A 12,453-nucleotide genomic window follows, 5' to 3' on the forward strand; every position below is an offset into this window, starting at 1 on the left:
TTTTGTTGCTTGTAACCAAGAATCCTAATCTACGGAAAAATTGATGCTCTTATGGAAAAAAAAAAAAAAGATCCTAATCTATAAATTAACTTCTTACTTATGTGCCATCACTGGGCTAAGAGCTTTACATTTAAACCTCAAAACAATCCTACAAGATAGGTACTATCATGGTCTCTATTGATAATAAAACAGAAGTAACTTGCCCAAAATTAGCATAGCATGTAAATAATACAGCCAGGATTCAAACACAGGTCTGATCCGGATTCTATCCACTCTAGTATTGTAATAATAATCAACCCAAAACTAAAAATTCTATATCTGACAATAATTTTAACACTAAAAATAATTCACTGCCACAATAATATATGCAACTAAGACTTTTCTTTAAAGAAATAATAATTGACATGAACTAGCAAAATTCTACCGCTAAGGTAAAATAAGTATTTCCAATGCATGATATTAGTATTTTATTTTGTCCATATCCTTTAACTCTAAACCTTGAAACTTCAGCAACCCTGCAATTAAGTTTTAATAAAAACAGTTTTACAAAATACAATAGAGTATAGAGACTTACGAAAGATAAGCTCCGTAATAAATGTTCAAAACCAAATGATTCTGGAAAGACAGAGATTTTTATATACTTTACTTTACATAAATAATAAAGAAGATTAAAAAAAATATTTTTAAATGGACCAGGCACGTTGGCTCATGCCTGGAATCCCAGAGTTTTGGGAGGCTGAAGCAGGAGGATGGCTTGAGGCTAGAAGTTTGAGACCAGCCTGGGCACCATTAGCAAACCCCATCTATACAAAAAAATCAGAAAAAATTAGCCAGGCATGGTGGCATGTGTGCCTGTAGTCCCAGTTACATGGGAAGCTGAGGCAGGAAGATCACCTGAACCCAGGAGTATGAGGCTGCAGTGACCTGATCATGCCACTGCACTCCAGCCGGGGCAACACAGTGAGACCCTATCTCTAAAAGAAAAAGAAGTACCATAATCTATATAATGATAATGACTTTTATAACTGAGACTTTTACTAATTCAGGCCTATGCTTTTAATAAGCAGATTTAGATGTATAACTCCCATCATCAATCAACAATTTGACTTACCTTAATGATATTTTGTAGTTTACATATTTCACTTTGATCAGAGTTATGTGTTCCTTGTGCTTTGGAAGTCTACATCAGAAAAAGAGAATTAGTAAATAATTATAATGATTTTCTTGTCAACAGAAAGTCACTAACTTCATTGCAAGATACTTTTGTAAAAAGGGGGATTTTCACAGATTCTGACTAAAGAATGCCATGGACCTTTTAAAGAACCTAGTCTAATAGTGAATAATACACAATAAATAAAAGATATCATATTTAAGAATGTATTAACTAATGTGGGGGGGACAACAGTTTTACAAAATAACTAAAGTTAAGGTAGAAAAATTTATAGAATATTTTACTTAGCTTGACAAAATGTAAGGGTAAAGATAATTGAGCAGCTTTCTAAAAGGAAATTTCTTTTTTCTTTCTTTTTTTTTTTTTTTTGAGACAGGGTCTTTCTCTGTCACTCAGGCTGGAATGCAGTGGTGTGATTATGGCTCACTGCAGCCTCCACCTCCTGGGTTCAAACAATCCTCCCACCTCAGCCTTCCAAGTAGCTGGGACTACAAGCACATGCCAGCATGCTTAGCTAATTTTTTTTGTAGAGACGGGATCTCACTATGTTGCCCAGGCTGGTCTCGAGCTCCTGACTGCAAGCAATCCTCCTGCCTTGGCCTCCCAAAGTGCTGGGATTAGACATGAACCACCATGCCTGGCAAAATCAAATTATTTTACCCAGAAGATCTCTACCCAACAGAGAATAATCTTTGGTTTAACAAATAAATAAAACAACTTCTGGATTCTTCTCATTCAAAGCTGTATGTTGTTCATTTATCTTTATTAATATTACTATGTAGCATCTTAATGAACCAAAAGCTACTCTAGGACTGAAAGAAAGAATAAAGTATAATAGAAAAAATACAGGATTTAGTCAAAACACGTGTGTTTGAATCATAACTTAACCACTGTGGCAATGGATTGTATGACTTAAACTTTTAGTTTCCTAGGGCCGGGCACGGTGGCTCATGCCTGTAATCCCAACACTTTGGGAGGCAAGGCGGGTGGATCACAAGGGCAAGAGATCAAGACCATCCTGGCCAACATAGTGAAACCCCGTCACTATTAAAAATACAAAAAAAAAAATTAGCTGGGAGTGGTAGCGGGTGCCTGTAGTCCCAGCTACTTGGGAGGCTGAGGCAGGAGAATCGCTTGAACCTGGGAGGCAGAGGTTGCAGTGAGCTGAGATCGCACCACTGCACTCCAGCCTGGTGGACAGAGCAAGACTCCATCTCAAAAAAAAAAAAAAAAAAAAAACCTTTCAGTTTCCTTATCTATAAAATAGAGGTAATAAATACATCTCATAATTATTAACATAATAATATATTGGGATAATACACATGGAAACATAAAATGTAATGCAAATATTAATTTTTATTATGTCTTGTTAGAAAATTAAGTCCTCTGAACGGTCCCAATTATGCCTTTTTCACCTTTATAGTCTAGTACAGGTCTGTCATGGAGTAGGCATTCAAGATATGCTGAAATGAACACACCAAAAACCATTCTCTTCCCTATGAAATCGTACTCTAACCAATGTTTCTTAAAATGTGTTCCTTAGGTTATCAGAATCACCAGGGCTATTTGTTTAAATGCAGTTTAAGGCCCTAAAACTGGCTAACCAATTGATATCTCTGAAGGTACCACAGAAGATCTACAATACTGCCAAGTTTCCCAGGTCATTTCTTATACATACAAAGTTTACTGCTTTTTGGAGATAAGATAGACAAACAGATCATCCTCTCTAAGGCTTATTTTGGGTACTGAGAATGTCTAGCAACTTGTGAAAGAAGAAGATAATTTTAATTGGGAAGATTTCTCCTTTACATAACTAGATTACATTCACAAAAACACAAAAAATAATCTCTTTACTCATAATTTTTTTTTACATTGATGAAATTAAATCCAAATAAACATTGTTCCAGTTTACCCCAGGTCTCATGTCTACTGACAATTTCCATAGTATACAGGTTGAGAATCCCTAATTCAAAAATCCAAAATCTGAAATGCTCCAAAGTCTGAAATATTTGAGTGCCAACATGATGCCACAAGTGGAAAATTCCACACATAAATATTTAACGCAAATTTTGGTTCACGCACAAATTATATAATATTACTTAAAATAGTGTATAAAATTACCTTCATAAGTACCTATGGGTATAAAGTTTATATGTAACATAAATGAATTCCATGTTTAGACTTGGGTCCCATCCTCAAGATATCTCATTATGTTTATGAAAATATTCCAAAATCTGGCCGGATGAAGTGGCTCATGTCTGTAATCCCAACACTTTGGGCGGCCTGAGGTCAAGAGTTTGAGACCAGCCTGGGTAACATGGTGAAACCCCATCTCTACTAAAAGTACAAAAAAACATTAGCCCAGTGTGGTGGCGGGCGCCTGTAATCCCAGCTACTCAGAAGGCTGAGGCAGGAGAATTGCTTGAACCCAGGCGGCAGAGGTAGAGGTTGCAGTGAGCTGAGATGGTGCCACTGCACTCCAGTCTGGGCAACAGACTGAGACTCTCTCAAAAAAAAAAAAAAAAAAAGAAAGAAAAGAAAAGAAAGAACAAGAAAAGATTCCAAAATCCAAAATCTGAAACACTTCTAGTCTCAAGCATTTCGGATAAGAGATATTTATCCTGTATAAAATCTGATATATAAGACAAAAAAGCGCTCCTTGGAAGAAAGTTTACAGCCCCAAATAGCAAAATATTAATTTCTAATGCATGAGAAACAACACAAAATAGTTTATCATATTTTATAATATCAATTATTATAAATTGATTTTCATTTTACATGTAACTAGAGCTAGCAGAAACCTCAGACAACATCTAAGCAAGAGGTTTCAAACATGGTGCCTGGGAGTCCTGGTGTTTACACCAGAGGAGTCTCAGGGACTCCAGAAGAGAAGGTTCTTGGTTCAACCACAGCAACTCAATTTTTTTCCTCTCATAATGTTTTATTAAAAAAAAAAAAAAAAAAAAGGATCTGTTGCTTTTTTTTGAAATTTTTTTCCAAATAGTGTACAGAAAGGGAAACTCAGACTAGGAGAGAAAGATGACATGACCAAAATCACTTAGAAAGTCATTGGCAAAGAGGCCGGGCGCAGTGGCTCACGCCTGTAATCCCAGCACTTTGGGAGGCCGAGGCAGGCGAATCACGAGGTTAGGAGTTCGAGACCAGCCTGGCCAACATAGTGAAACCCCATCTCTACTAAAAATACAAAAATTAGCCGGGCATGGTGGCACGCACCTATAATCCCAGCTACTTGGGAGGCTGAGATGGGAGAATCATTTGAACCCAGGAGGTGGAGGTTGCAGTGAGCCAATACTGTGCCACTGCATTCCAGCCTGGGTGACAGAGTAAGACTCTGTCTCAAAAAAAAAAAAAAAAGTCACTGGCAGAGGCCAGGCACAGTGGCTCACACTTGTTATCCCAACACTTTGGGAGGCCGAGGTGGGCAGATCACCTGAGGTCAGGAGTTTGAGACTAGCCTGGCCAAAATGGTGAAACCCCTGCTAAAGATACAAAAACTAGGCATAGTGGTGTGTGCCTATAATCCCAGCTACTCAGGAGGCTGAGGCAGGAGAATCGCTGGAACCCAGGAGGCAGAGGCTGCAGTGAGCCAAGATCGCGCCACTGCACTCTAGCATGGGAGACAGAGCAAGATTCTGTCTCAAAGAAAGAAAGAAAGTCACTGACGGAATTAGAATACAGGTTTTCTATTTCCTAGTACAGGGTTCTTTCTGATATCAAAAGCTCTACATACAGCTTTTTATATTACACCAGTAATTTTACTCAAAGTTTTCAAAAACTCTAAAAAATTTTTATCTACCTGAGCAATATGCCTCCAATGGCCAACTTCAGACTCAAGTCTTGAAACTTCATTTGAGAGTCGGTTTATTTCTTGTTGGGATGAAATTATATCACCAAAGTCCATGTCATCGTCATGGAAAGCTGAAGGATGATGACTAATCCCATAAGCGAATGAAGATGATGCAGTGGTTGCTGGTACACCAGCTCCTGAAGGTACTGACTGAGCAGCTGACTGCAGTTTCAGCAACTGATCCTGGAGTGCAATCTGTCTGGCTTTAAGATGGCTGATTTCTACCTATATATTTATAATTCATGTTTTAGAGAAGGTACTTTAAAACAATCATATTGACTTTTTATAGATTTGTATTAAAAGACACAATACAATAATTTGTCTAAGATTATCCAATGATGGTCCTCTACCAACTGAATCTAAGTCTTATATAACATTCTAACCATAACATTTTTATTTAAAACACACTCACAATTAAAGTATAAATAATGTTACAAATAGTAGAAATATCAGAATTTTGTACGTTAACTAAAGCAATGAATTTCTCAGTTAAACATGGGTTTGCTATCTTCTCTGCATGGAGTAGTATAGGCAATTTCTTAGGGTTCTGTTTGTGATTACCAAATCTTAAATGATGAGAAAATGAAAGCTGTGTATGTCTATGCACTGGAAATTTTCTTAGAATATCTCCTGTTACAAGTGTTGTGTAAGTGATTATGGCTGGATGTAGGCTTAAAATGCACCATGAATCTGAGGTAACTTTGTAATGGCCTGCACAACACAGCTGGAAGAATGCTTTAATTTATAAATCCATTCTTTTTAGATAAGATAACAGTGAAACAGTGAGCCCATGGTTATTAGCCCATGAATCTTAAAAAGAAATAATATACTGAAAGTGGTCTTAGCTTTAGATTTGGCAAAGAGGAGCCAGCGAAAATCTGACCTATTTAGGAAGAGAACAGTTCTGAAGTTCTGAAATTACCAGCAGTTTTGACTGAAGGCGGGTAAGTCATAGCGCAAAAGAAATAATAAACACAGGACCTACCAAAATGCCACATCCATTCTTGTAAAAGATTATTCAAAACACAAAATCAAACAATATACACAGAACTGAAAAGTTTTCTATAAAGTAGAGTAGTCCAGAAGACACTGCCACAACTGAGGAAAATTTGATATTAGGAAGACAGCCAACAAGTAACAGTATTTCTATATGCATAAAGTTAAGCAAGTAGACAAAAACCAAACACATTTATGTCGTATGTCATAACAAACAAGTTTTTCATATTGGAGCCCCTTCTCAAATGGAAATTTATAGTAGTGTACAAATATCATTCATTTTCCCACAAATTACATGAGATAAATTCCATCTTGGAGAATATGAACATCACAATGAGGGCCGCACATAGATTCAGGAAATAACAGATCTATATAATCATATCTTTCATCCTCGTAAAAAGTACTAAAATCCACAACTTTTTCAAATGTAGTTATATTTAAAAAGCTATCATTATATGATATTTATATCAACCTGTAGTTACACAAGTGCAAGCTGTAATAAGATATTTCCAAACCTGAATGCTTCATGTGCCCTCTAATCTCGACAGTTAAGTAGAACATAAAATACCAAAATTTTCCACACCAGTGTTTTCAACTGTGAGGTAGGCATCAGAATAACCTATGGAGCTTCTGAAAATGACCAATACAGGTTGAGTATCCTTATCCGAATGCTCAGGACTAGAAGGGTTTCACATTTCAGGTATTTTCCAATTTGAGAACATTCTCATAAATATAATGAGATATCTTGGGGATGGGACCCATGTCTAAACACGAAATTCATTTATGTTTCATATACACCTTATACCCACAGGTACGTGTGAAAGTAATTTTATAAAATGCTTTTAACAATTTTGTGCATAAAACAAAGCTTGTGTTCAGTACTTATGTGTGGAATTTTCCACTTGTGGCATCACACTGGCACTCAAAGTTTTGGATTTTGGAGCATTTCAAATTTTGGTAGGAATGCCCAACCTGCACCAGGGCCTCTTTCCAGTACACTAAGTTAGAATCTCCTAGGTGGTGTAAACATGTATATGCTTTTAAAGTGTCATAATGATACAGCTGTAAACCCCTGGGTAGGAGAAACTACTGTTCTATCATAATGTTTATAACTCAATGCTACTCAAAATGTGGTCCACGGACGAATGCAGTTGAATGCTCACTACCAGTCCAGAGCAAGTATAGCAATGTGAAAAGTAAGGTTTAAGACTTTTAAAGCAATTTGGTAGTAATTTTACATCTGCTGAACTTTTTTTTTTTTTTTTGAGACGGAGTCTCATCCTGTCAACCAGGCTAGAATGCAGTGGCGTGATCTCAGCTCACTGCAACCACCACCTCCCAGGTTCAAGCAATTCTCCTGTCTCAGCCTCCTGAGTAGCTGAGACTACAGGCATACACCACCACGTCTGGCTAATTTTTGTATTATTAGTAGAGATGGGGAATCAAGAAAAAAAAAAAGTAGGCTTGTAACTTTAAATTGAACTTGAGGACAGGCACGGTGGCTCACGCCTGTAAGCCCAACACTTCGGGAGGCCAAGGCGGGCGGATCACCTGAGGTCAGGAGTTCGAGACCAGCCTGGCCAACGTGGTGAAACCCCATCTCTAATAAAAATTCAAAAATTAGCCAGGCGTGGTAGTGCATGCCTGTAATCCCAGCTACTCAGGAGGCACAAGAATTGCTTGAACCGGGATGCAGAGGTTGCAGTGAGCCGAGATCGCACCACTGCACTTCAGCCTGGGCGACAGAGCAAGACTGTCTCAAAAAAAAAAAAAAACTTATTTGAACTTGCAACTTTGCCATTTTTAGTATTCATTTTATTTGTACAGTAATTCATTTTGTATTGTATTTTATGAAATTATCACTTACCAACAAATTGGAAATTTAAGCACTACTTTCAACACCTATGTATATCTTTAACGTGCTATACTTTTATCTTTCACCTTAGCATGTCACTAAAGGAACTAGAAAGCATAGGAATTAGAAAGCATGACACCTAAATTTTAAAAACCCAAATATAAAGTTATGGTAGAAATGAACATTTAGTCAACAAACTGAAAAACATCCAAATGATCTGCAACAGGAAATGGTTCAATTCAACGTAAGTATTTATTGGGGGCCACTTACGTACTAAACACTAAAGAGAATTCAGTAACAGCACGACAGATGAGGACACAGACGGTATTTTAAGGATTCAGAGTAACATTGAATTATATAATATCTACTACCAGCACTGTAAAGCAAAGATAAATCAATTCCAAAGCAGCCATTTCAAACTAAAAACCCAAAACATTTATAAAGCAATTATATGTAAATTATAATATATTTAATATTGTTTTTCCACGGAAAATCAAGCACATGCCAATACAACAAATATTAGGCTTCATAAAATCAGAAATTATAAGCAACAGATCCCTAAAGATATTTTATACAAAAACTTTTTCTTCTTCTTTTGGAAAGAAAAAAATTATACTTCACACAGGTTGGTTTATATATGTAAACTTAATAAAGTTTATATTACCTTATAAAGTTCTTATTAAATAAGGGATATCAAACTGAGTCGAAAATTATTAAATTCATCACCTTTTCAATATTTTTATAGATCTGAATATACCTCGATTTATATTCTAACTCTAAAAACATACCTAAATACATTACAGTGAAGTACATATGAAGTAACTGCGATAACATTTACCTCTTTTTGTTGAAGTTGATTTCGGTAACTTGTAGATTGCTGCTTTATTTGAATCTCTGATGCTTCATGTTTCTCTTCTAGATCAGTACAAAGTTTCTTGAGCCTTTCATTCTAGAAAAAAAAAGTATTTTCAACAAAAAGACTGCAAGTAAAACATGTAATTAGTTATGTGCACGGCATTATGAAAAACGTACTGCTTCCTCCCCCAAAAAAATGTCAAATATAAAAGGTCTCGGACAGAATTCTGGACTTTAAAATATACTTTTAAATTAAAGTTAAAAATGCACTGACCAGCCGGGCACGGTGGCTCTTGCCTGTAATCCCAGCACTTTGGGAGGCCAAGGCGGGCAGATCACGAGGTCGGGAGATCGAGACCATCCTGGCCAACATAGTGAAACCCCATCTCTACTAAAGTACAAAAAAAAATTAGACGGGCGTGGTGGTGTGTGCCTGTAATCCCAGCTACTCGCGAGGCTGAGGCAGGGGAATTGCTTGAACCCGGGAGGCGGAGGTTGCAGTGAGCCGAGATCATGCCATTGCATTCCAGCCTGGTGACAGAGCGAGACTCCGACTTAAAAAAAAAAAAGCACTGACCACGTTTATACAGACAGAATATGCATAATTCTAAACCAAACAGTGAAATATTAACATTTTGCTCAGACTGATTTTCTGCTAAGATAAGCCCACGAATCAATGTTTCCCCATCTTTGTATACCCAGTTCTAGCATACAGCAGTCAATACGTATCTAGTAAATAAATGGATTACATATTTGAACTTTCGTTTTCTTCCCCAAACAGAACTTTTTTTTAAAGAAATCTTTCTGGTTGAAGTACAGGGAGGAGGCTAAAATCTCACATAATTTGCTTGTCTTTCAGGGTCCCTGAAGGACCTCGGAAAAAATCCAATTTGAAAACCACTACTAGAACTGTTTGAAAAAAATTAAAATACACAAAATAGCCTAATTCAATGAACCTAGACATCACACACTGTCTTTTAAGATGTTGAAAAACATGAAAAAAATTACTCAAATTGTATGTACCTAAATATTAAATTATCTTAACCTATTATCATTCCTTATTTGAATGAAGTAATAAGAACATAATGGGGCGCCCCACTGGCTGCTCTGAAAAGTCATCTTTGCATTGTTCCTCGTCCGCCTTCTTGCTCGCCGCAGCCGCCTCCTCTGCCGCCGCGGACTCCGGCGGCTTTATCGCGAGTCCCTGAACTCTCGCTTTCTTTTTAATCCCCTGCATGGGATCACCGGTGTGCCTCACCATGTCAGACGCAGCCGTAGACACCAGCTCCGAAATCACCACCAAGGACTTAAAGAAGAAGGAAGTTGTGGAAGAGGCGGAAAATGGAAGAGATGCCCCTGCTAACGAGGAAAATGGGGAGCAGGAGGCTGACAATGAGGTAGATGAAGAACAGGAAGAAGGTGGGGAGGAAGAGGAGGAGGAAGAAGAAGGTGATGGTGAGGAAGAAGGATGGAGATGAAGATGAGGAAGCTGAGTCAGCTACGGGCAAGCGGGCAGCTGAAGATGATGAGGATGACGATGTTGATACCAAGAAGCAGAAGACTGACGAGGATGACTAGACAGCAAAAAAGGAAAAGTTAAACTAAAAAAAAAAGGCCGCCGCGACCTATTCACCCTCCACTTCCCCTCTCAGAATCTAAACGTGGTCACCTTCGAGTAGAGAGGCCCGTCCGCCCACCATGGGCAGTGCCACCAGCAGATGACACACGCTCTCCACCACCCAACCCAAACCATGAGAATTTGCAACAGGGGAGGAAAAAGAACCAAAACTTCCAAGGCCCTGCTTTTTTTCTTAAAAGTACTTTAAAAAGGAAATTTGTTTGTATTTTTTATTTACATTTTATATTTTTGTACATATTGTTAGGGTCAGCCATTTTTAATGATCTCGGGTGACCAAACCAGCCTTCGGAGTGTTCTTTGTCCTACTTCTGACCTTACTTGTGGTGTGACCATGTTCATTATAATCTCAAAGCAGAAAAAAAAACTTGTAAAAAAAGCAAAAACAACAACAGAAAAACAATCTTATTCTGAGCATTCCAGTAACTTTTTTGTGTATGTACTTAGCTGTACTATAAGTAGTTGGTTTGTATGAGATGGTTAAAAAGGCCAAAGATAAAAGGTTTCTTTTTTTTCCTTTTTTGTCCATGAAGTTGCTGTTTATTTTATTTATTTATTTTTTTGGCCTGTTTGATGTATGTGTGAGACAATGTTGTCCAACAATAAACAGGAATTTTGTTTTGCTGAGTTGTTCTAACAACAACAAAAAGAACATAATGGGGCAAAAGAAATGGACACTAATACTCTCTACAAAAAAGAATTTACAAATCATTGCAGATAACAATTTACTAAGCATTCTACTAATATACCCACAAACACGGTTTAACAACAATGAATGAGAAAAAGAAGACTGATGGTGAGAAAGAAAGCTCTTGCTAAAAGGTGAAGATTTTTTCACTTTGGGGATGTCATTGGTTTTCTTCTTAGATTCTAGGAACTTCTGATGTCAACAGATGTGAAAATAATGATCCAGGAAGATTACATAAATTCCCAGAGAAAACCAATGGAATAATCAAAGGAATAATTACAGCATCCACAAATCCTAGTTTGGAACTCTATCCCCAGAAATCTAACACAGACCTTAATTATCCTGAAGAACTAGTAGTAAGAAACAGGACCAATGGTCACAACAGCTGATTACCTTCTATTCTACTGGCTGCTTTTGCATGACTTTCTGTAAGCTGTTTATATGAAAAACACCATACATAACTCAGCGATATAATATACTGAAGTCAAACCCTGGTTATAAAAGTTCACCTCAGGTTTTTTTTCACACAAAAATACCTAAGGTTATTTATTTAACTCTGATTAATAAATAGAAGTGTAAAACTTTGAATATGGTCAATATCTACTTGGTTGTCTGCCCTCATCTCCATAGCCATATGAGAGTCAGAAAGATTGAGAAAGGGCTAGGCGTGGTGGCTTATGCCTGTAATCTCAGCACTTTGAGAGGCTGAGGCAGGAGGATCACTTGAGTCCAGGAGTTCAAGACCAGCCTGGGCAACATAAGGAACAAAAAATACAAATACAAAAATTAGCTGGGTGTGTTGGCTTGCACCCATAGTCCCAGCTACTCGGGAGGCTGAGGAGGGAAGACTGCTTGAGCCTGAGAGGTCAAGACTGCAGGGGAGACATGATCACACCACTGCACTCCAACTTGGGTGACAGAGCAAGACCCTGTCTCAAAACAAAAAGAAAGGCTGAGAGAGCAAATGAAGGACAGTTTCTCTTCATGTGGCTGAACCCATAAAATATGAAAAGAGTTGCCAGAGATAATATTTTCTATTGTATGGAATACGGAACAGAGGGGGCTGGTCTGAAAGGAGAAAAGAATAAATGCATAGAAAGAAGAGAAGAGAGTACAAATGAAAAGAGAGACAGACTCCTGATGGCCTCCAGTTCTAGCTGCAATCACTCTAAAGTCAGACTACATTTCTGCTATTGAAATCCATAGGACACTCATATCTTAAAATATTCCGTCCTGCTTAATCCTTGGTTATACCATTAGGGTCCACTGAAATCAACTTAATTTCTTTTTTAGGCAGTCCTAACTATTTGTAAAACTTGATATTTATTATTTTTATTCTTTCTGAGAGGTCTACCAACAAAGAGAAAATTTACCTATTTTTAAA

General features: G+C 37.5%; 1 protein-coding gene and 1 pseudogene across 6 annotated transcripts in view; one reads left to right on the forward strand and one right to left on the reverse strand.

Annotated features, from left to right (window-relative positions):
• Positions 1–12,453, reverse strand: part of TRIP11 (thyroid hormone receptor interactor 11) — a 71,774-nt gene that overhangs the window by 48,565 nt on the left and 10,756 nt on the right. For 4 of the 6 annotated variants that reach the window (XM_054448716.2, XM_063652019.1, XM_054448715.2 and 1 more), the window contains exons 3-5: positions 8,729–8,839; positions 4,989–5,264; positions 1,112–1,180 (exon numbers count right to left, since the gene is read on the reverse strand). In XM_054448716.2, coding sequence (XP_054304691.2) covers positions 1,112–1,180; positions 4,989–5,264; positions 8,729–8,839 — 456 coding nt within the window. Of the gene's footprint in view, positions 1–574; positions 616–1,111; positions 1,181–4,988; positions 5,265–8,728; positions 8,840–12,453 lie in introns of those variants that run through there. The other 2 variants (XM_063652021.1, XM_054448717.2) reach the window with 2 other exon arrangements.
• LOC129012735 (prothymosin alpha-like) lies at positions 9,927–10,373 on the forward strand (annotated as a pseudogene).

Source organism: Pongo pygmaeus, chromosome 15 (genome assembly GCF_028885625.2).
Source record: "Pongo pygmaeus isolate AG05252 chromosome 15, NHGRI_mPonPyg2-v2.0_pri, whole genome shotgun sequence".
Lineage (NCBI taxonomy): Eukaryota > Metazoa > Chordata > Mammalia > Primates > Hominidae > Pongo > Pongo pygmaeus.